The sequence below is a fragment of the Ursus maritimus genome, unplaced genomic scaffold (assembly GCF_017311325.1).
Source record: "Ursus maritimus isolate PB19 unplaced genomic scaffold, ASM1731132v1 scaffold_19, whole genome shotgun sequence".
NCBI classification, from domain to species: domain Eukaryota; kingdom Metazoa; phylum Chordata; class Mammalia; order Carnivora; family Ursidae; genus Ursus; species Ursus maritimus.
This window is the reverse complement of record NW_024424341.1, coordinates 9,052,577-9,077,213: the sequence shown is the minus strand read 5'-3', so window position 1 is coordinate 9,077,213 and position 24,637 is coordinate 9,052,577. Positions and strand designations below refer to the sequence as shown.

General features: G+C 49.8%; 1 protein-coding gene across 7 annotated transcripts in view; it reads right to left on the bottom strand.

The window, feature by feature from the left end:
• Window positions 1-14,752: 14,752 nt before the first annotated feature.
• Window positions 14,753-24,637, bottom strand: part of CYLD (CYLD lysine 63 deubiquitinase) — a 67,800-nt gene continuing 57,915 nt past the window's right edge. For all 7 annotated transcript variants that reach the window (XM_040633294.1, XM_040633297.1, XM_040633298.1 and 4 more), the window contains 5 exons: window positions 24,162-24,294; window positions 23,148-23,256; window positions 22,036-22,154; window positions 21,565-21,781; window positions 14,753-20,017 (listed from right to left, as the gene is read on the bottom strand). In XM_040633294.1, the coding sequence (XP_040489228.1) occupies window positions 19,833-20,017; window positions 21,565-21,781; window positions 22,036-22,154; window positions 23,148-23,256; window positions 24,162-24,294 (763 nt within the window). In that variant the 3' untranslated portion in view covers window positions 14,753-19,832. The remainder of the gene's footprint in view (window positions 20,018-21,564; window positions 21,782-22,035; window positions 22,155-23,147; window positions 23,257-24,161; window positions 24,295-24,637) is intronic.

The following is a 24,637-nucleotide window of genomic DNA, read 5'->3' as shown; positions in this document are numbered from 1 at the left end:
CTCTGGAGTTTGTGGGTCAAAGTGCCCTTCCTTTGCCAGAGACACAGATCAACACAGGGCCACCAGGCGCCTGCCACACGCAAGAGCTGCTGACAACAAATGTGATCGCCCCTCCCTGAGGCCTCCTGCCCTGCCGGCCACCCACCTGCCCAGGACCCTGCGCCCAGCCACGCTCCCACCCACCACAGCCACCTCTGCTAGAAGCGACATGCGGGTCCCTCCAATGACAGAGGGGTGGGGGCACAGGGACTTGGAGCCATAAGGGAAAGCTCTCTTCCCTCGGTGACCACTTGGCATCTGGCCAGGCCCTCAAGACAGCCTGGAGAGAGCTTATTACACGATAGAAGCACCTAGAAAGTTTCTCTCATCCTACACCAATCCTCATTTTTTAAAAAGAAGAAAAACAAAACCCTACAGTTTGGAAGCAACCTCAAAGTCGAAATCAATGCTAGACAACCGAACAATGGAACCCATTGCAGCTGTGTGCAGAGACGAGGTGCTCGGTTATGGGGTTCAGTGAAGGGAGCAAAGTGGGGGACCAAGTGCAGACTGTGTCCCATTTGTGCCCCGAAGAGGCAGGTGGATATTTACTTGCTTGTGTCTCTTCATGAAAAGATTTCTGGAAGGAAATAAGAAACTGGTAAAAAATGTCTAACTCTGGGGAAAGAAATTGGGAACTAAGGAGCACAGGTGGGAGGAAGGCTCACTTTCCACTTGCAGACTATTGGACATCCTTTTAACCATATGGTTATATCAGTAATTTCCTATTTGTTAAGATTTTATTTATTTTTTTGAGAGAGAGAGAGAGCCAGAGAGAAAGATCATGAGCAGAGGGAGGGGTAGAAGGAGAAGCAGGCTCCCCAGTGAGCAGGGATCCCCCTGTAGGGCTCGATCCCAGGACCCCCAGGGTCATGACCTGAGCAGAAGGCAGACGCTTAACCGACCAAGCCACCTGGGGGTCCTGTATCAGTAATTTCTTAATGAACTTTTTTGGTTTGGGAATATTTTTAGAATTACAAAAGATTGGCAAAGATAATACAGTTCCCATGCGCCCTCCATCCCATATCCCTCGATGTTAACGTAACTAGGGTACATCTGTCAGAGCGAAAACATTAACCCTGGCACAATCCTCTTAAGTCAACTGGAGAGACTTTATCAGGAGATCACCAGGGGCCCCACAAATGTCCTCTTTCTGCTCCAGGTCCCCACCCAGGATCCCCCAGGGCGTTGAATCAGTGCGTTTCCTAAGCGTGTGACAGTTTCTCAGACTTTCCTTGGTTTTCGTGACTTGACCACTTTTGAAGAGTAGCAGTCCAGTGTTTGGGATTCTAGTGTCTTCCTGTGATCAGACGAGGCTACACGTTTGGGGGAAGAACAGCACAGAGGTGACGTGCCTTCCCGTCACACCATGTCGGGTACCTGAGGGCCGCAGGACTTGACGCGAGTGATGTCACGCGGTCACCTGGTCGGCAGCGTCTGCCGGCTTCCCGCTGGGAACACGGTGTTCTCTCCCGTCTACACTCTGTTCTTCAGAAGCCAATCCCTGAGGCCGGTCCCGACTGGAAGAAAGGGAGGCCCCGCCTCCCAAATGTAGGTCATTGGTCATTTTCGGGAAAGGGTCGATGACCTGTCCCTTCTTTTGAATTTATTCAATCATTTACGTGTATCAGTGTGGACTCCTGGGTATTGACTTTATCCTTTGGGTTATAATCCAACCCCGAAGCTCATTATTTTGTTGCCAGAGTTATTCCAGCTCAGGTTGTAGTTGCTTTTTAAAAAAGGTTTTTAATGAGAAAAACCTATAGCCATTTAAGAAAGCTGTGATCAAAGATGAGGTTGCTGGAGGTCCTCAGAAATGATTCCGGGCCCTCCTCCGTCTTCCTGACCAAGGAGAAAGAGGGCTGACGAGCGTGGGCCCCAGAGCGAGACCACGGTTCAAATCCCATCTCTGCCACTTACGAGCTGTGCCGCTTTGGACAAGGTGTTAACCAGTCGGTGCCTCAGTGGAAACATCCCCCAAATGGGATGATTATGATAAAAAATACTTCCTACTTCCTAATTTCTGTGAGAATTAATTACAACAGTATCTGGAAAGCATTTAGAAAACACTGCTTTGGCCCAAGGAGAGCACTGGTACCCGTCCACTGTGGCTGTCACTGGCTCAACGTGCCTTGCTGGGGGCCTTGCACACTCGTCTCTGTCACCAGTCTGGTCAGCAGCAAGCGTGGGCAGGGGGTCGGCCACACCCTGGAGGAAAGCAGAACCCAGCAGTGTTCGGAAGATCGGAGGCAGGAGGCTGGCTGACCTCTGGCACAGCCCACCCCTGGCTTTGCTGTGGAGGGAACAAGCTGTGGGGCTGCTCTTGGCCCGAGTTTTCTCGTTTGGGGGGAAGGGCTCAGGAAGCTGCCGCATTCGTGCTGGGGACGTAAGAGCTTTGGGAATGGCCGGGTTCAGAGGGCACGACAAAGCTGCATCTGGCTGATTCTCAAAGCTGTCTCCCCAGGCAGGGAGCCCGGATGCTTTTGCTCCCTTGGGCACCCCTGTGTGTGCAAGGGTCTCTGGTCTCTCTCGGGCTGTAGCAGGCTCGAAAGATCCCAGCCTGCCTGCCTCCTGCACTCTGCCCCGGGGTCCCAAGCAGAAGCCGAATGAAGTGGGAGATCCCCACCCTTGCAACCAGTCTGCTTGGCCTGTGGTTGGCGTCTGCATGACCAGGGAGGCTGAAGCCGGGCTGCTCTCCAGGCCCTTCCTCCAAGCCGTGAGCGGCCGGAAGCCCATGTCACAGCCCTGGAAACTGAGGCCAGAGTGAACCGCCCAAGTCAACACTTTGAATAAGTTTCTGCTCAGGGATTCAAGCCAGGTCTAGACGTCCCCCTAGAAACTCCAGCCTGCGCACCATCCCACCGCACACACCAACCCTCTGAGCTGGGCAAGTAAGCAGGTGGCTGCTGGAATAAGCCATGTCTTTCCTCTCCTCCACCTCTGCTCTTTCCACCTCGATCTTGTTCCCTCGGGAGTGAGCCTAGAGCACCCCCCCTTCCCCTTCAGGAACTCCAAACCCTCCCGCAAGGCTCCCCACACTGCCTCCTGCAGGCAGCCCTCCTGATTGGACGGAGGCCCTAGAAAGGGCTCTGGATTCTCTGGGACCTGAGACGGAGTTCTGGCCGAGACAATGTGGGTGACTTACTTTGTACAAGGTGGTACCAGCGCCCACCTAACGAAAGCCTTTGTAAAGCCCTTGGCCTTGGTAAACGTTCAGGGAGTGCTAGATGGCACCCTTCTCCTTCCAGACAGGACATGCAGAGCGGCAGGCCAGCGTCCTGTGTCACTCATTCCTTCATTCATTCAGCGAGTCTTCACGGAGCACCTGTTAGCCGTCTGCATATGGAAGCCCCCGCTAGGGAAAGCCACATGGCGGCTCCTGCAGACCTCGCAACCTGGTGCGGGGGCCGGATGGCCATCGGAGAGTCACCTAGTCTGACAGCTAAGGTGGGGACCCACACTGCCCTGAGAGCCCATACTTGGGGGACATGATGAAGTCTGTGGGGTCAAGTGAGGCTTCCCTGCAGCTATGACGCTTACGTGAATCCTGAGGGCTAAGGAGGGGGGAGAGTTGCGGTCCAGGCCAAGGACAGCATCCTAGCTCCCGGAGGAAGACCAGAGTGTCTGCAGAGTGGCAGATGGAGGGGACAGAGCGGCCCCCAGGGCCAGGCAACCGCTGGGGAATGGGCCAGTGAGGGAGCTGGCGAGCCCTGCGCTGAGGTTGGGGGACAGGGAAGCCATCAGGAGGGGAGCAGCCGCTTGTGTCCGGAACATTCTACCCCCCTCCACCCCAGCTGCCAGAGGGGAGTCCCCATGCTTCCTATTCATTACCTGACATAACTAATTGCCTGGTGACATTTCCCATATTATAGACAAATGTGAATTATGGGCCCAGCTGTTCCCCTTCTCGTCACCGGGAATCGGTTGATAAATATGTTTATTCGAGGTCAGCCTGGCCTCATCCATTAGAAATATTGTTTTTCTAAACATTACATTGATTTAATTTAACTCTAATCAATTTAAAATGGTTCTGACAATTAACAAAAGCTTCAAATATGACCTTAAAGTAATAGGATTCATTAGCTATGTTTAGGATTAAACTTACCCTAATAGGGCAATTTTTCTTCCGAGGGTATTTGGTAACCGACTAGTGGTCAGTCAAAATGAAATCAATTATTATAAATTATACAGTTAAAGTTGATTATGTATCCCCTGCTAATTTGTATAAATAAGGGTCTCTGACAATGGGAGTAATTTATTAATAACTATCTCTACCCCAGCCCGGTATCACCCTGCATGTCACAGCTGCCAGGCATCTGTAACCCATGAAGTATGATTTTCCAGGGCTGTTCCCGCCGTATGCTAATTAAACCCATAATTAATTGGAACAGTTATAGTTAGGACACAATGCTGGAGCCCTTTGCCCTATTATTCATGACCGTCAACTCATTCAAAAGGCAATCTGATCAAAATTTCATATGCCAGCTCGGACGCCCTGAAAGGAAGGTGATCCTGCCACGGGGATGCTATGACGTGACAGCTGGCATGCCGGGGGGCGGGGGTGGGGGGGAGAGAGAGACAGTCGGAATGCCAGCCCCCAGCCTCTGGGTTCTGCAGCCCGCCACCGCCAGCCAGTGCCCCGTACAGAAGGAATGTGGATTCAGAGGGGCTGGGACCCAGTGTCTGGGCCAGCCCTCACACATGGGAGGCCCGTATAGTGTTTAAAAACAAACCCAAACGCTCCATTTTTTTAAAAAGATTTTATTTATTTATTTGACACAGAGACAGCCAGTGAGAGAGGGAACACAAGCAGGGGGAGTGGGAGAGGAAGAAGCAGGCTCCCAGCGGAGGAGCCTGATGTGGGGCTCGATCCCAGAACGCCGGGATCACGCCCTGAGCTGAAGGCAGACGCTTAACGTCTGAGCCACCCAGGCGCCCCCAAAACACTCCATTTTTGCCAGCGATTTACAAACTGGGAGAGCTCACTGCTTTTGGAAATTCCTGCCTTTGTTTGAAAAATCCGACTACCCTGGCCTGCTTCTCCCACTCCCTGTATGGCACCAACCCGCTTCCCTTCCTTCTGTTACCTGCCTGGTCCCTGAGGAGCCCTGGTCTAGGACACCTCCTCGTTGTATAGGTGGGGAAACCGAGGCCCATCGAGGCGCATATGGTGAACAGGCCCCAAGAAGCCTGAGGGTGGCTGGTTTCCCAGAGCATGTAGGCCCCAGGGGAGGTGGCCTGTCCACGAGGGGACACTCTCCCTGCTGTAGCCCAGATGAGGCCTGGCAGGAGGAGACTGTGTGCAATGAATCAAGGGCCATGGAGCCCTGAAATGTCAGGGTGATGATGGACCCACACCCTGGGGTTGGATGTTTGCCGTTGAAAATAACAGGCTGAAGCCTGCTAACTCCAGATTCTTCGGGTTGGGCTGGAGAAGGGTGGGGAAAATTCTTCCCTACCCCACATGGGCCCTCTGAAGCCTGTGGATGAAGCGGCACCAGGGAAGAAAGTTCTGACACTCAAAACAGCGTGAGCACAGAAGAACCTTCGGCTGGGAAATGCTCATGAAGGGACTTTATGTGGCTCAGTCAGGCTTCCAGGGAACAGAGACGGCCCCCACTTGGGGCGTCCTGTGAGGGGTGCAGAGGGGACGGGGACGACATAGCTTTCGCTGGTGGCCCCACTCCTGGAGCCGACCGAGAAGCATAAAGCGTTGTGGCAGTTCAAGGAGTCTGGGGGTGTCCAGGGGCGTGATCACCTCGGGGATAAGGGCAGGCCGCTGGGCCTTCCTCTGCACTCAGGAAAGTGAGAACAGCATCTTTTCAGGAGAAGCCTTGAATCCTTCCCGCCTGTGTTAACCTGAGGCAGGAAGCAGGCGGGCTGGTGAGGAAGGTGGGTGGAGCTGGTCTGCAGCCCGGAGGCCTTGTTACTGAGGACACCGGAGAGCTAAGGATGACGGACGATGTGATCAAACCAGGAGCTAGAGACAGACGGCCTGGCCGCACAGGGAGCACCTGAGGCCCCTCCGTCAGGCTGAGCAATCCTGACAGCCCCAGAATCCCAGGGAAGGTCAGCACTGGGGCCACCCCAGCCGCTCTCACTTAGGGAAGTCTAGCTTGCATCCAGGAGCAGACCCGCCTCCACTGCCCTAAGCCTGTGGCTCGGGATCGAGCACGGGCCCCACTCCAGTTTCTCCCACCACTTGGCGCAAACAGAACATCCCAGGTCAAAGGGCCCGGCCCGCATCTAGGTTCGAATCCAGCTTTTCTCTAGGTCACCGCATGAACTGGATGCCCCGGGAGCACTGGGAGGCCCCGTGGTGTAGACTGTAGGCTCCCCAACTTGAAAACGAAGGGTTGGACCCAATCTCAACCGCTCGGAAGGCCCAGGCCCCCAATGTTAATGGTATTGAAGACAAGGCCGGCTTGCCAACTTGAATTTCTGGAGAGTTTTCTCATTCTGCGCTGGGCCTGGGTTTAGAAAAAGGGGGAACACACACACACACACACACACACACACACACCTGTTGTGCTGGAGGTAAATGAACAAAGTAATTGAACTTAACACAAAGAGAAAGTTTGTCAAAACTCATCTGTTTCCTTAAAATACAGTATGTAAACAACAACTCCGTGAAGTTGGTGCGCAGGGGTAAACTGAGGCACGTAACAATTCTGAAGGGTTTATTGGCGCGCCCAGCCATTCGGATCAGGCAGCACCAAAACAGAAGTGGTTAGGGGCGCTCTAGCCTAGGAGAGAGGTTTTGTAGAGATAAGGCAGAGGCGAAGGGGGGACCTGCTGTGACTGGCCAGGGCTTAGCTTGGGCAGCTCCCTGGTTTGGGGGAGCCTCACTGGCTGTTTGTGATTGGCGGGTCTTGGGTCTCACGTCCTCCAAGCCCAGCACATGGACCCGGCTTGGGCTCTGGCTGGCTCACTGGGGCCGCCAGGGCTTCGAGCCATCCTGGTCTAGTGGCCTCCTTGTTTCATCACCGTAACGTTAGCTGAGAAAAATAAGGAAAGGAGGGCGTGCAAATTGGAAAGCCGCCTTGAGAATCGGTGTGCCAAGAACTGCTAGTTCAACACGCACCTGTCTCCCGTGACCAGCAGACCCACCACCAGGCATTCACAGCTGGGCTTATGTGAGCGCCCCCAAAAAAACATGTTCAGGAAGGTTCCTGGGCCACATAGCCATGATAGCCCCAACCTGGAAACAGCCCGACTGTCCATCCGCAGGAGACCCGATAAACAAATTACGGGGTATTTATCTACCAGGGTACTCGGCAGCCACGAAGGAGAGAGGATGAAAATCCCAGACACTATGAAGCAGACAGGAGCTGTGTCTCCCTTCACGGGAACGCTGAAACCTGGCCAAATGAAGTCAGGGCGACCAAAGCAAAATAGTGGTTGTCGCCGGGGTCAGGAGGAGGAACGGGGGGGAGCAGAGGGAGGCCTCCCGGTGCTGGAAGGGTCCCTGAAGCCAACCTGAAGGGTGCACGGGCACCTGACCGTCACAGAGCCCATGCAGATGCACCCAGCGGACAGGGAGCAGGGGCGGGGTGAGGGGGCAGCAGAGAGTCCCCAGGCCCGGCACAGGTCTGGGGGCCCGGGCTCCTGCTCTCGGCTGCCACACGGAGCCTTGCCTGCAGCAGGTGGCCTGGGGACCCCTAAATACCCCCCAGCTCAGCGCTGTTCCAGACACCAGGCCACACCCGTGGAGCAGGGGATCGGGCCCTTCCCTGGCAGGCAGGGGCGCCCTGTCGGAGGGGCAGCTGGGTGGAGCACAGACCCGCAGGCCTGCTGCAGGAGCAGGCGGAAGCCGAGGGAACGGTCTTGGGACTCCGTCCCCAGTACTACCCCATGTTAGAGCCAGTGCCAGGTCTCGGAGCCAGGCAGCCCCGAGCTCAAGTCCCATTGGTTCTGCTGGGGCCTCGAGGTCCTCATCTGGGACCTGGGGAGGAGGTTCTGGGAAGCACGAGAGAGCACCTAATCCGCGGCCTGATGCTCACAAGCGGGGACACCAAGGCCCAGGGCGCAGGGGCACCTCGCTCAGGGCAAAGCTGAGCCTTTTTGCATCAGGACCCGTGGCTGCAGAGTCCTATGCTGCTCCTCATGCTCCCCAGCTCCCACCCCCAACACCCCCCATCCCTTCACCCTCACTGGGTCACCAACAAGAATGCAGTCGGCCCCACGCTTCCTTCCTGGTCCCCTGCTCTATGTCCAAGACACACTGTCCCGCCCGCCGCTGCCCTGTGCGTCGCCTCTCGCAGCTCCCGCAGGAGGGCCCCCGGTCCCAAGCCCTGAGCACACAAGGCTGGGAAGCGGTTCCGTGTTCTGCCACGAAGCAGGCAGCAGGCTCTGTGCTCACGGCCCCGGGGAGGGCCCCCCGGGAGAGGCTGGCTCACACTCCCAGAGCCCACGCAGCCACCGGGGAGCAGCACAGCAGAGCCGGTTGGCTTCAGTTTCCCCACCTGTAAAATGAACATCTCTCTCTGCGTTCTGGCCACTCGGAGGGGGAGTTTTCTAGGTGGCCACGGAGAGCAGGGAACACGCAGCCCAGAGTGGAGCAGATGAGGCCCGAGGGCCGTCACCTGTCTGCGTTACACCAACACGCCCAGAGCACAGTGATTCTCTTCGCTCATCACCAGACACCGGACACCCGCTCAGCTGCCTCAGTCTCCCCAGGCTGATCCTGGAGGTTTATGCCGCCCCACCCAGAACCCTCACCCAGTCTCGCTGGTCTGGGAAGACCAGCTTCTGTCTGGATCCAGCTGTGGGCAGCACCCCCAGCACGCCCCCAGCCACACCTCTGCCGTGGGGAGGTCTTGGTGGCCTCACCCTCGGGTGCCAGCTGCCGTCCACTCCCTCCCTGGGGTCGGAAAAGCCCTCTGCTCTCCATGGGCCCCTCCAGCCTTCCTTGCCATTTCCCATGCACTCCCAGTGGCCTTCCTCCCAGGGCTGCCCGGAGGTGGGGTCATCCGCTTGCAAAACAGAGGTGGCAACGCACCTGGGTCTTCATCACGCTAAATGACCTCCCAAATGACCACCCCCAACCCCCAAACATCCCCACGGTGTTTGATTCACAGCTCCCCAAGTTTCCCACATCCAGTATCTCCGTCTGATGAACGGCCCCTGCCCAGCCACCCTCCCTGCACGTCCTGTCAGTCAGCCACTGCGGTCCTACTGCCAAGGGGGAAACACGGAAACATAAAACTCATTGGCGGCCACTATAATCTGTGCGGTCAGTGGGGTCCCTACTCGCAAACTTTTCAGGACATTCACACAAATCTTTTTATAAGCCAAGTCGGATGTGTTACGTACGTTTTTATAACTCGCTTTTTTGCAACTAATACGTTGTAGACCTTTGCTCATGTCATAAAAAAAAAATGACGTTCTAGAAGAATCTTGGATGGCTGCAGAGTACTGCATACACAGTCCAGCCATACTCTGAATTGATCAAGGTCCCGCATGTTTAAGTTTGTCAATTATAGACAATGTTGCCTAGACTCTTAGAGCTAATCTCGGCCACTCCTGTGAGCATCATGTCCTTAGAAAAACGTCCTGGGTGGCTCAGTCGGTTAAGCGTCTGCCTTCAGCTCAGGTCATGATCCCAGGGTCCTGGGATGGAGCCCCATGTTGGGCTCTCTGTTCAGCGGGGAGCCTGCTTCTCCCCCCTTTCCCCTTGCTCGTGTTCTCTCTCTCTTGCAAAAATAAGAAAATAAAAATCTAAAAAAATGTTAAAAAAAAAAAAGAAAAAGAAAAATGTCCTAGCAATAGAATTGCTGAGTATAAGGCATACAAAACATTAAGTCTTAAAAAAAAAAAAAAGCTTCTGTGTCTTGAGCGCCTATGTCCTTCACGACCTGTGTGTAAGTGTTTAGGATGGGGGCTGAGGAAGAACCAAACAAGAGAAGTCAGCAGTTCAAGGAGGCGTCTGTACCCACACGGGACCCAACCACCATCGTGGGTGCACCATGGAGACGGAGCTTAAAAAGCAGCAGACAGAATCCCTAAATGTCAGAGCTGGAAAGGACAGGAGACTCGAGTCCCGTCCCCCTGTATTACAGATGGAGAAACTGAGGCTCAGAGAGAAACCACCCAGGAAGGTGGTGACCACCAGTTCCAGAATCTTTCCAACACAACCCCGTGCTGAGCCCGGGTACAGGTGTGTGGCCTGGCCTTACCCCACCTGTGGAGCAGAGCAGGCGTGGGAGAGGGTGCATGGGGCGTGGCAGGAGGAGCACCTGTCATGTGCCAGACGCTGGCCCAGGGGTGCTGGGCTCTGTTAACAACCCACCGCCCAGAATGAGCGAAGGGGGGAGCCATGGCTTTGTAAGAGATGCGTGCTCTCACGAGCACACAAAGCAGTTTACTAAAGCCTTAATCCAAGTGCAAGTTCTTTCCAGATCTTGCTGAAAGAAAACAGTCTTTTCTACCAACTTCAGTGTATGTAAGATTCACTTGGTGGGGAAAAGGGGGGAGGTGCTCAAAATGCAGATTCCAGAGCCCCGCTCTGAGAGCATGATTCTGCAGGGTTTAGGGTGTTTGTGTGGACTCAGAGCCTGCCTTCTTCACCTCCTTACCTTCTTAAGGCCCTGGATGACCCGGACGCAGGTGGTCTGCAGACCACTGTTTAGGAAAACTTGGTGAGAGTGTGACCGGTTTTCACCCAGAGACCCTGACAACTGTAGGCGTACTAACCTCGGGACCGTAGCCACTAGGCTCACACTAATAGTCCTTCCCCGCGCCTCCTTCCCTCATAGAAGAGTGTTTCTAGTGAAGAGAGAAATGTGCAACAGTTCAGGGGCTTGACATCAGGATCCTTTTATTTGCCTATGTTCTTCCCATAAAGCCATGGGTTTGTAATTCCTCCCTCCGCAGATCCCTGAACTTAGACCTCGCGTCCGCCCTTGCGGCCCTTGCCCAGTAGATGGCACTAACTCATTTGAAATAAGCAGAAATCCACCTGAAAGCTCAAGGTAGACAGAGAGACAGAGGACAAGACGGAGAGAGCGGGAGAGGACAGGCACAAGCAGAAATGCCCCCACACTAGCCAGCTGTTCTGAAATGACACAGACGAAGCCCAAACCCTCCTGGATGTAATTTGTAACCTGGTGTGTAAGCCCTGACTCATTGCCACATTTGCTTTCAACAATCACCTGCTGCTTCCCAAACCCGGGACCTGCCTGCTGGCGGAGCTGGGAGTGAAGGTCCGGGACATTGCCATAACCCACCATGACCACACGATGGCAGTGCTGCGCCAAGAGGACAAGTTTGCATAAGAAACTGGAAATCTGGAAAAGCAATCTGAAGACTTGAGAGCATGACCTGAAAATAAGACGGGGAGGGAGAAGCGGGATTAGACTGGCAACCTGCCTCTCAAATTCATGATTATACTACCAAGACTGCTGGCAGCTGCTAGTAGAGACCATTTCCTTGCTTGCTGAGTACCAGGCTGTGCTAAGCACTGTACACGCGTGGGTTCATCTCAAGTTCACGAAGACTTAGGAGGGAAAATCTACGACATCTCCACTTCTCAAAGGACACAGTATGTGGGGAACCAGAGGCGGAACCTCTTGTATTATCTCAAAAGATGAAGGGACAGTGATCTAATTCTGGCCGTAGCCACAAGAGTGAACGGGCTGGCTTCCACGCATTCAAGGCTAAAATTTCCTTCTTTCACTCTGCAAATGTTTGAGCACCTACTTTGTGCGGGGCACTGCTCAAGGTGCTAAGGAAAGGGAACCGAGGGACCTAGAGAAAGTCCCTGCTTCTAGTGCCAAGAGACCACAATAAACCATTAGGTCGGGCACCGGAGATGCAGTGGAGGGAACGAACAGTGCTGGGCGCACACGGTGCAGGCAGGTGCGCCTTCAATGACGTCACTGGTAACCCGGAGCTGGCTCTCAGGAGCCCATCGCTGCATTTTCAGGGATTTCGAGAGCCAGTTCTTAAACACATCTATTCTTAAACTACATAAGCTTACAGTTAATAAGTTATATTTAAAAGTAATCATTAAATTTAATTAAGTTCTATTTAAAACTCATCACTTCTGAATTGTCTTACATTTTACAATGATCTATGTTGGGGGTGAGCAAACCTTTTCTGTAGAGGACGGGACAGTAAATATCTTTGGCTGAGCGGGGGATACAGATTCCGCCGTAACCACTGCGCAAAAGCAGCCGTAAGTACATTAATGTGAACGGACAGGACTGAGTTCCAATAAAATATTTCCAAAAACAGGCGGTGAGCTAGGTCTGGTCTAAGGGCTGTGGCTGCCGCCCCGGTCTGTACTCAAGCATTTAGGCCTCTCTATCCTCAGTGGAAATGCTACCTACCTACATGCAATCCTACTTGCACCTCTTTCCAAGTCCACCTTGCAGAGATGGCCAGAGAGAGTAAAACACACACTCGTTTACAATATGTAGAACGGAGATGGCGAGGTCGTAACCCCACCTTGCCACAGTCCGGGGAGCAGCTTTGCCTCTCTAGCTATTTCAAATGGGCAGCTAAGAAGCCACGCATCATGGTCCAAGGCCTGACCTCATTTGTTCCACGGGCTGATGGGACTGTGCCTGCCACTGTTTGGCCCCCGCAAGGTTAGACCTCCAAGGTCCCATTCAACACCTCGCAAAGTGGGGAGGAGTGGGGAGGAGGAGCTCAAGAAGGCAGCCCAGGCAAAATCGGCTTCCAATCCAACTCTTCAAACCCAGGTGCGACCGCAAGCTACTGTGGAAAAGGCAGTATTTAACACAGACACAGGGGTTGTTTGTAAGGGAATGGCTTGATGTATGAAATTCAAGAGTCCAAGCAGCAGGGGCGCCTGGGTAGCGCAGTCGTTAAGCGTCTGCCTTCGGCTCAGGGCGTGATCCCGGCGTTCCAGGATCGAGCCCCACATCAGGCTCCTCTGCTGGGAGCCTGCTTCTTCCTCTCCCACTCCCCTGCTGTGTTCCCTCTCTCGCTGTCTGTCTCTCTGTCACATAAATAAATAAAATCTTCAAAAAAAAAAAAAAAAAGAGTCCAAGCAGCAGATACAATCTGCGTCTGTGATGAAGGTCACCGCTGGACGGATTCCTCTCTGTTCATGCTGTCCAGATCAGTCTTCACTCACCTGACTCTTTGCCTAGACCTCAGAAGCTACTTCCCCCTCCAGTGACATTCGGCACTGCGAAACAGCCCTCCAAAGCTGGCAACTCACACAGACGTGATTGTCCACAGTTCAGCGTGACGGCTGCCCCCCAAACTCCGAGTCTCTTCCCCAGAACTCCTCTACCTCTTACCTAACCAGCCTGGTGAGTTTTCTTGTTTACGACATCTAAGTTTACACACCATCTGGAATATTCCCTGCATGGAGAGACGAGCATCTTCATCATGCCCAAGGGTATCTCTTTTCAAGTCCTCTTCAGCAGTAGCGAAATTCGTCCTGCTTCCTAATGCTTTCTCCGGCCTCCAGAGCACGTCCCACATACATTTCCAAGGCTCTTTCTCAAGTGTCGAGGCCAGGAGCTCCACAAGAGAGTTTCTACTTCCCCTTGGGAGCTTGTCCAAGTCCACGATCCTCTGTCTTTTTCCGGAGCAGAAAGTTCCACCGGGGAATGACAAGTAGATGACATCTCTCAGAAAACCCCAGTCCTCCCGACAAGGGGTTCCCAATCTTGCTGCACGTTGGACAGATGTAAAGAGCTTTGAAAAATACCCGGTGCTTGGCTGGCCCTGTCTGCCGAGTCCAATCCCTTGGGTGGGCCCAGGCATTCTAGGGCTGATGTCTCTGTGCTCGAATTCAACGTAGAGCCGGGATTGAGAGCAGCTGCTCTAGTCAGTTCGCCCACCGTGCAGCCTTTCGTGGGGGGCAACTTGCCTCCGAGAGTCAGAAGAGCACCCAGCCTGGCCCCGGGAAGGGAGGGTGGGTAGTCCGCCAGGCCGCTCAGGGACTCGTTTTCACTGGGTGGTCCCCATCCGCAGGCCGGCACGTGCGCCTATACCCTCACTGCCACACTAGCATACCCGGACTCCCTGAGGATGGCACCCGGGACAAAGCAGGCAAACCCCGGAGTCTGACCGAAGGATGCCAAGATAGCAAGGTTGCTTTATCACCGATGTGCTCCATCAGCTGTAGGTTTTTGAAACAAGAAGGTTCTTGAATGTACTTTATTATCAGTATCACTTAGAGCATTCTGGCTTCCCTACCTTGACATCAAGGGACCTGAACTCCAAGGAATTCTCAAGGAAGACTTGTTCTACCATTACCTAGAAGAAGATGAGAGTGTCCGTCCGTGTGGCATCCTGTGATCACGTCTCTGGGTCAGACAGAAGAGCGGAGCGTTGAACCGCTTCCTTGGCAGCTGTGCGGGACCCGGACACACTATTCTAGTCGACGGCTCTGTGCCCATGTGTAGAGACGATGGGGCACACGAGGGCAGCTGCTAGATGGAGCGGTTTAGAGACCGGCAGGGCCAGAGCCTGGAAATGCCCAGTTACTTCAAGAAACTACAGGGAACCGTGATGCCAGGAGGCAACCCACTGGCACATTGCCCAGAGCAGAAGAAGTCTTCGAGGTTTTCTAGAACGGTCCTAATGAGGGCAGAGGCTACACTTCCAGGAGGAGCTTTTCCCCCAAAGGAACCTTCTTCCCTGGAGCCTGCAACAATGTAAGAGGTCGTACTCAATCCCAGTTTTCCTGTAACCCAAAACTCTTCCCCAAAGAAATCCAAGGAAAAGGAACCATAAAAATTTAATTTTAATGATACAGAAATAGTATATAGTACATTGCTTTCCACAGCAGCACTTCATTCATCTCTAAAAAATTTAACAAAATTAAGGCTAAATCAGAGCAATCTGATAGTAAAGGGATATTTTATGGGGTGTTATTTTTAAAGAATATCTTCATAAATACAGGATGTTCTTCGGGCCAAAAAAAAGAATGCTGAACAAGATACCAGATATGCAAAATGCAGTACAACATGTGCTCCTTTATACCAATTTATGAGTAACCACAACTTCCTTGCAAGTTTCAAATGGGATTGAAAAAAAAAGTGAATGTTTGTGACAGGACATTAGAGTCTCTGGAGTTAAAATTCGACAGTACTCTAGGCCGTTTCACAGAACCAAACCAAAGACAGTGGAGTCTCCAACATAATCTCTCCGGAAAAGTACAAGGCAGGAGCGGACAGCGTGCAAGACTGCAAGAGAGGTCAGCAGCGTGCAGTGCCTGGAAGGACCACCCTCTCCCGTAACAGTCCTCCCCCCACCCCCGACCTATGTGAGAGAATGAGACTCAGACATGTGGGCAAACAACCATGGCCAAGCCTGAGGGTCCGGAAATCAAGCGGGGCTCCGGAGTGACCCCTTGCAAACGCCGCTGTTGACCAGCATCAGGAAGAAGAAATAGCTCCTTCCCTGCGTCTCCGTTATCTTTGGCCACGTTTGCTGGTTGGCTGTTCAGCGCTGCTCCCTGACTCAAGAGAGACCCTGCAGCTGCCCCGGGATGTAGAATAAGATGAAGAGTCCTTCCTTCTCTTCTCCCTCCAGTGAAACTTCTGGAAGGAGCATAGACAAGTGCAACGGAAACCCCCGCAGGGAGCCTCACGCCCGACAAGTCTAGTCTCTGACAAGTGACAGGACCGCAGGGGGCGCGCAGAGACCCTGCCTTCGTGGGACCCCACGCACCACATCCGCTTGGAGGGGGTTACCTTCCGTCGTCCTCCACCCTCCCATGTGCACACTGGTTTCCATTTTAATACGCTCTCCTCCTCCACTCCCCCCACATGCCTTGGGGGACTCAAGTATTATTTTCATTGAAGGGGAATTGTGGGTGTGTTGTTAACATCACTAACTGCCAGAGAAGGAGATCTTATTTTTACTTTGAAACATTATACTCCACCTACTTTCACAAGGACATTTTGCTTCATGATAAGAGGACCTGTTACCCCAGAGAAAAATCTTCTCATGTGACGTTAAAATTTTCATCAAGTAGCAGATAGTACGAAATAACGTTTTCTTTAATTGTGCACAGGAGTTGCTATTCCATTTCTTTGGTACCCAGAGAGAGCCTCCGTGTCCCCTAAAGAAATAAAATGGAAGACAAATGGCCACGTAACTAATATCAAATATTCTCTTAAGATGTGCGTGTGTTCCCAAGGTTGCTAACAGCTCCACGAACAGTGGGTTGAGGTATATATACTCAAATGCATTTCTTCTATAAATTCATATGTAAACAGATAAACAATGTGACGAACATGTAATTACTCACATGTGCGTAGAGCACTGAATGCCGTAACATTGTACAATCACGCAATCCCATGAAGGAAAGGTATTTTTTGAGATCTGTTAGCTCAGGAGTTTTCAAAGCTGGCTGGTCCTCAGGCCCGCCCGCTGAAGCCCTTCACTAACAAAGTCCCCACGTTCCACTCAGGAAGGGTCCGATCCAGCCGGCATGGCCTGGGACCCAGAAGTTTGTACTTTGTCTGTAAAATTTGATATTCCAACCCCCTTGTTATCCAGAGGACACAAAGGTCCAAAGTAGTGAAGCAGTCATTTAAGGCTAATAGAAAAAGAAAGGGGAGGAACCGGGTCACGAGTTTTTCTGTTACCTAGTCCCAGAGCTTCCCCGAGACCTGGTGCCTTACAATGAAGACACCAGGAGTAGGGATTCTGTTGTCAGAAGCAGGCGCTAAGCTGTTCGGAGGCAGAGGCCCTGTTCCCTATTCCTTCGGGCACAGTCCTCAGGAATAAATGTCCAAGAAATACTGGCTGGTGGGAGCTGCTCAGCTAAGGCCTAATACTGTATCCTCGGCTCCCCTCTGTCTCCGATCAGCCAGCAGGTGCAACGTTATCTAGCTCGATGTGGGCATCTGCCTGAGGAGGGAAGTAAAGCCTGAACTTAGGAAGACGCCAAGTTCAAACAGCAAGACTCGTCATGACAATATAAGTTACATAAGATTAATTACGGTGTCTTCCTCTTGTTCCTGAATCATGTTAGGTGAAAAAAAATCAATGAATCCAAGGGATAGAAAGAAGCCATTTACCTATAACATTTAGGCAGATGTGAATTACAAAAATCCTAAACTGTTCTAAGGAGATCACCCTTAGCAATTGTAACAACTGTATGTTACTGACTGTTGTTACTGTTTCTCTTGGCTTTCCATGTGTTTTCTCAGTCTTACAAAACATTCTTTCAGGGATGGAGTCAAACTATAACTCCTTTATAAAGCTGATTGTGAGAGACAAACACACTTAGCCTCTCTCTCACGACATGGTTCCTCTCCCTCCCTTCCTCCCTTTTGGTCTCCCTCCCTTCCCCTACACACACACACACACACACACACACACACACACACACACACACTTACAAGTGTGAATTTAGTTGGGAGGTGGGCGAACAGGACTTGTTACATTTTCTATTTGTAGCTATGAATCATAAACCATGTTATAAATAATTCTACTCTATTGCCATCTTGATTTTAGATAGGATATGGAAAAAGGGATAACCAAAACATTTTAGAAGCCAACAGGAAAATATTAAAGAAAATTTAAGGCTAAAAATTAAATAAATCACCAGGTCCATGAGCCACCGGAGCCATACAGCCTGGCCCTGAGAGTGCCCACTTGCCACAAGGGCTCTACTGGGACAGGGACAAGGAGGAGCCACCCAGACGGACCGACCATCCAGGGCCAGGGGAAGAGCCTCACGCCCCCACAGAGAGCACGACGGCGGGCCCTGGCATCCCCTTACTGAGTGCTCCCCCCCCAGGTAACAGTGAAAGGACATAAGGTTCTACTTGAAAGAAATATCCTTAGAAATAATTTATGGATGTGGCCCCTCCCCCTGGAAAGAGCCTTCACATCCTGGGGGAAACCCGTACATGCATCCGGATGGCTCTGCTTCAAGCCTCCTGCCACAAGAGGCCGGGCAGGACAGACCTTCTTGAACGTGTATTTTGTTTGTTTCAAAGAAAAGGAACTGTCTCCTCTTTTTTAACTGTTAAATCCATTCTCACCTAGATAGAGATTCCCGGCCATCCCTCCAGCTAATCTTTTTAAAAATTACAGAGATAAGCTCATTCATGCATTCATTTACTCAATACCCCTTTACTAAAGGGTGACTGGTCTTGAAGAAGGTGGGGGCCGGAAGAGACCGCAAATATCGTGCACCCTGGGCCCCTCCCTTGTTACCCGAGGGGGACAGGAGTGGTGCCAGCCCCAGAGCCGGGGTTCCTCACCCCCAACCCAACCCAGTATCCAGCCCCCTGCCCCACCCAAGCATTTAGCAAAACCTCATGCAAAAGGTATGTGCTTTTTCATTTCAAAAATGAAAAGATTACAAGATGAAAGAGTTTTTGTACCTTGCTACAATTTATAAAGCTAATCAATATTCGCAAAATGGAACGACCAAACCAAAAGTAAACGTGACTTTTAAAAAACTAATGGCAGGGTTTGTAAGGACTCCTTCCACTTTTTTGGACATTAAATGTTTCATGAAGTCATATGCTATATACACACGACAAGTCTTCTTTCTGCACGGTTAGGACAACAATACCACAAAAGGACAGTCGGAGAAAACACAGACCACAGCACGTTCCACGGCACTGACGTTTGTTATCTGTGGTTCTAGTCTACAACAGCCACTTGTGGCCTAGACACGCGCTGTGGACATGGGCTAAGAACACATCTGTGTTCTACTTGTTTCGTCAGAAGGAGGACGAAGCTGCTGCAAACGTTTCAGGAACATGTCTGACTCGTAACTGCCACGATCTCCCGTGAATTAAGCTGGATTTAGCGAGCAGACTGGGACCTCACTTACGTTCTGCAAGGTCTTCCTCACAACAGGAAAGGTTTAGAAAGCCAACACATCTCTTCAGGGAGATTTTAATGAGTATTCCAGATTCAAATTTATTTTCTGAGGGGCCATATATTGGTGTAGAAATCTATTCATCATCCCAACCTTTAATAAAATTCATTGTGCCCTGTTCCATAAAATAGAGAGCCTTAACAAAAAAACAACAAAACAAAACAAAAAAAAAAAAAACCCCAAAACAAACAAACAAACAAACAAGCAAAAACCAACTCTCAGCTGACAGTTACTGGTGTAAATGAAGAGCTTCAATTGCTGTATATTCGAATCCCCCAGGAAAATTACATCAAAAATAGACGTTTTATGACAAAAATCACTGAGATATCTCAAAACCAGAACAAATAGAAAACCACACCATTAAAGGGATTTAAGTACTTTTCTGGCCACTAAGGGGGAGACACAGAAGCTCAGCGGGGTGCGGGCATGCAGGGCTCAGCACTATAGAGGTTAACAAATCAAACTTGGTACAATTCTCGTAACTGGATTGAAAGTAGACTCTTAATAAAACCAACATATTTGTTCCTCAAGGCAACCATTAGCTAAAAGGAAAAATGCTTTCATATCCTTGGTCCATAAAGAAGACACATTTATTTACATTCTCAATGGACTAAAAGAGGTTTTAAACTGTCACAATTAAAATTTTATGCTTCCAAAAATATCATATGATCAATGCACTTAACTTAAAGCTTCAGGTATTAATAACTTCATTTAGACTTCTTAAAAAACCAACACAAACGTACTTTCTAGAGTGCAAAATGCTTCTTATTAAATACTTCAGTAACACAAAAGCAATTTGTTTTTTAAACACAGGAATCCTTTTCGGCAGGATCACCACCAGACAGACGTCCATTGCCGGCAACGGACGCGGAACAGAACCGCCAGCTCGGGTAAGATGCGACAGACGCTACGGTCTTGCCTTCGGCCGCCGCCCCCGCCCGGACGACCCTGGTTACTTGTACAGACTCATGGTCGGGCTCTGGTACATGCACATGTATGCGTCACAGAGCAGTCTTCGTGCGCAGCCCTGGATTCTTCTAGAGTCCAAGGAGTGCAGGTCCTCTGGAGACATTTTCAGGTACTCTCCCACCTCCGGGCACGGGGTGACCTGAGGAATGTTGAAGCCGTTCTGGCCGCCTGCGGGAAAGAGGGAGAGCTCTGTTTAGGGCGGTCGAGTTCTAACCCCTTTGGCCACCCTGACCCACCGAGGCGACTTTACAACTCTCGGTGTAGCGGAGGCCGATTTCCAAGATCGGAAGGACCTTATTTTACTTCTGATTCCTAGACGTTCAAGCCTCCTTTTAAGTCCTGACAGTGTTCTCACTTCTTGATTTCTGGAAGGATTCCGGAGCCAATGGAATAAAATTGGTAAAAGGAAGCATATCCTGAGCAAAGTCCAAACCCACTTGAGAGGCTTCTCTGTACTCAGTGAGGGCACAGTGTCCCCTCTCCGTAATCACACAACACCCAACTGCTCACGTGCCGTGGCCCTCCCAGACAGAAGGACCCCCGCACGCTCCCCCCCGAGATCGCCCAGTTTGGAGCATATCTAGCCAAATGAAGACCACTGCACTCCCCTAAGTTGTAAATACGTCTTTGTGCCAGTCTTGCAAGGCTTTGCTTCAAGCATCATCAGACTGAATGAGGCGCTGGGGTGGTTTTAGGGGCTCCCGGAAAGACTCCCCTGGCCCAGCCTCTCAAAGGCTTTTCCAAATGTCCGACCCCCGGCTGCTTTTCAGTTACACGAGAGCCCCTGGTACCGCACACGTGCTGGTTACGTACTTGTTGAATAACGCCTAAGCGTCATCAAACATGGCCTAGAAGGTGCAGCATTTCAGGAAGAAACACATTACATGCAGAATAGGCTTACTTTGCCAAAGAAGGTATTTATTTCTCTTCTTTGCTTCGTCGTTTAGAAGACAATGAATGTAGTAAAAAAGACATAAGCTATGAGGTCAGAAAGATGGAGTTAAATACAAGCTATGTGACCTCAGGCACCTTAACTTCAGCTTTAGTAACGGAAAAAGAGGAGTAATCCCCATCTCGCAGGGATTTCCGTATAATGACTCAACGTACTTCCCAGCGAGCTCGTGCGTGGGCACTTCAGAAATGGTGACTGTGGCGTGTATAGAAAAGGAGAGGAGCCTGCGAGTAAAAGCAGACGAAGGTGGAAGGAAAACCTCTCAGCCCTAAAATAAGAATTTTAGGATTCTTCTTTTAATAAAAACCACGTGTGTGTCAAATAATATCACAACGATATTATTCCTTAATTTAGTAACATGGCTGCATATGCATTTCAAAATATAAAGACTACATCACCAAAATACTCCTGAGAGGCTTTCCACGTACACTGTTCTATGACTCAGAACAGACTATCCGCTATGAACTATCCCACTACAAACTCAAACAGTGCCACATGGAGAAGAAAAGTTCTTCAAATACCATCCCGGGGGCACGTGAGGGGCTCAGTCGGTTAAACATCTGACTTCAGCTCAGGTTACGATCCCAGGGTCCTGGGATCGAGCCCCACATCAGGTTCCCTGCTCGGTGGGGAGTCTGCTTCTCCCTCTCGCTCTGCCCCTCCCCTCACTAGCGCACATGCGCGCGCGCGCTCTCTCTCTCCTCCCCCCCAAATAAATAAATAAAATCTTAAAAACAAAACAAAGCAAAACAAAATAAAATACCATCCCGATCAGCCATGCTGTCAAAGAAGAGCCAGGCAGAGTCGTCCTTCCCATACTTCACGAAAGCGACATAGTGGCTTGTTTCTATGCAGAGAACAGCGAACAATTCCATCTTCTGGCAGGGGATGCAGCCGTGCCTCCAGTCCCAGTCAGGTAAATCTTTGGGAAGTGACACCGGGTTGTATTTATGGTTCAGTCTCTTGGGATGAAGGTGGACCTGAAATGGAGCATGAAGAGAATGTCCCTCATGAGCCACACTCAGTGTTTCCAGCAAATGGGCCCCCCTCACTATGACTGAATTCAAGCCTATGAACAGCAACTGAGTACTTTTCAACAGTCCACCACGGAAACAGAAGACACGTGAGCAATACCACTTAATAATGAATTCAAGTGAATAACGGTTTTGAAAACTTTTCAAACCTGAAACGTTTCCAACAAGAAATAATTTCCATTAAGTGATGTCAAGCTTACTTGAGTGTTGCAGGTTTTACAAAACTGCTTGATGTTTCCAGCGGAGATGTCAGGGTCGTCATAACACTCTCTACACTCGTACATTGCGAGCCCCCCGCATATCCGGCACTGCCTCGGGGCTAAAACGGTAGGGGTGGGAGAGAGGTTATGGGGCCTTTAAACATGCATTCTTCCATTAAAAAAACTAAAAGGAAAAGGTAAGCTTTATTGAAGACAGACTCAACAAGTCCACCCCTCCCTGTCCCCATAAATGTTATGTTGTATTTCCTTGCACTCGGGATATCTTTAAAAAGATATTTTCTCTGATCAAGTGACAATTTTTTTAAAGATTTATTTGAGAGAGAGAGAGAGCATGTGAGAGAGAGCAGGGGGCGGGGAGAGGGAGAGGGAGAAGCAGGCTTCCCGCTGAGCAGGGCACCATCCCAGCACCCTGGGATCATGACCTGAGCCGAAGGCAGACACTTAATCAACTGAGCCACCCAGGCGCCCCAAGTGACAATTTTTTAAAAACAGTGTATTCTAGAGTGTTTTCACACAATTATGAAATGTCTACTGATGAAAATTCAAAGAATCAAAAAAATATAAAAAAGAAAACTGTAAGCATCTACAATTTCAATTAGCAAGAGATAACCACTTCACTTCTGTGAATTTTCTCCAATAATTCTCTATCTACGGATTTACGTAACCCTGTGTGTGTGCGCGCGCGTGTGTGTTGGGGGGCTCCTCCTATAGAAAGGACCAACTTACCTCTGCACTTAAGTCATAACCACCTTCGTACAGTTCGGTCTTCGCAAACATGAATTTTAGCGGCAGGAGTTTCATTGTACAGATACACCATAATTCATTTAACTACTCTTCTCTCATACAGACTGTGCCTAATTTCTTAATCATGTGCCAATAAATACATTTGCATATAGAATATTTATTTGCATCTCTGATTCTTTTCTCAGAATACCTAGAACTGAAAGTACCACCTTACTATTTCCAGGCTCTTCAGAGACCGAATTGCCTTTTAGAAGAACCATATATCCTGTTAGACTCTGACTCATAATTAATGAGACTGGCCTATTTGCGAAAAACAAACAAAACCAACTAAAAAATCGTATACTTACTGTCTTCAAGCAAATCTGTTATATTTAACTCCAGAGAAGGAAAAATTTTTTTAAAGAGTTTAAAGTCTTTTCCAAATCGAGGCATCTGAATAATCAGACATGAGGGTGCCTAAAAACAAGACATATGTATTTTTAGAATCAAAGTGCTGAAAAAAATCTTCCCTATGAAACCGAGGCAGCCATGGTCGTCACGGCAAGCAGCGGTTCTGCCGTAATACCGACGGCTGTACGTAGGATCCGGGCGTGAAAGCGGAGTGGGGAGGCAGAACACCGATGAGCCACGAGTTTTCAAGTGGTCCAGGATCCACTCCATGGACACCCGGAGGTCAGGCAGGTCAACAGCCCTGGGTCTCTAACAATATGGTGACAATCGAGACTAACGCTCCACTGTGGGTTTATGTTTAAAATCAACATCTTAGAAAAACTGTTTTGGCAAGTATAATAAAGGAACTGTGGCCACTGAAGGACACCATTCCTTCTATTTCAACAAATAACTGTGGCCGTTAAAAGCTTTACCAGAACATTCTTTAGGAAATAAATGTACCACTAAGATCATGAAGACACAGTAAAAAGTAAAAGAAAAAATAATTTCTATCACTTTTTCACTAACAAACCAACATAAGTGAATTTATTTTGTCTCTTGCTGGAGGAAAAAGTAAACATTCTTTTTTGATATGTTTGGCTAAGACGCGTAGGTAAAATGTTAAACTGGGTAAAGTGACAGTTTAAAAAAAAAAACACACAATTCTTCCTCTTGCGTCAAATACTACTTAAAAGTTCTCAACTTACAAATTAGCTTTATATTTTCTTTGCACCAAAAATCCAAAAAGTCCAATCTTAATTCTAAGGCATTTTCTACGAGGACACAACTGAAACACTGAACTTTTTTTTTTTTTAATTTGCGTTTCGTTAACAGTTACTGTGTCCTCAGCGGGGTAAAATTAACAATTATTAAACCTAATAGTAGTCTCAAGATTACTAAAAACTGTCACATAAAATATAATAATCACTAACCTCTGCAAATTTCAGGTTACTGTTGATAAAAGACCACTCTAATAACTGCTGAATTGTAGGAACTCCAACTTTCTCATTTTTCTCCATAAAAATTTGATAGAAGTAACAATCTTGTACTTTTTGACCTGCTGATCTAAAAACATGCAGAAAGACACATATGATTTTGCTACAAAATGCTTAAGTCAGAACGTGAAGCTGTCCCAAAAGTATTTGAGGACAGAAAAACCGAGGACGTAGACAGCGCCCCCTGGGTCATCAGAACAATGGGTGGAAGACAATAATGCCGATTAATTGATTAAATGTACTTTGCATAAAACCTTAAAAATGAGTTCTTATTTTAGTTTTCATATCCAAAAGTCCCCTTAGTGATCAGCAGAAAAACGATGGAATAGCAACTGCAGTCGAGAAGCACCATGTGAACAATAACCACTTGGTTCAACTTAACTGTCCAAATCTAAAACGTATTTTTCATCAAC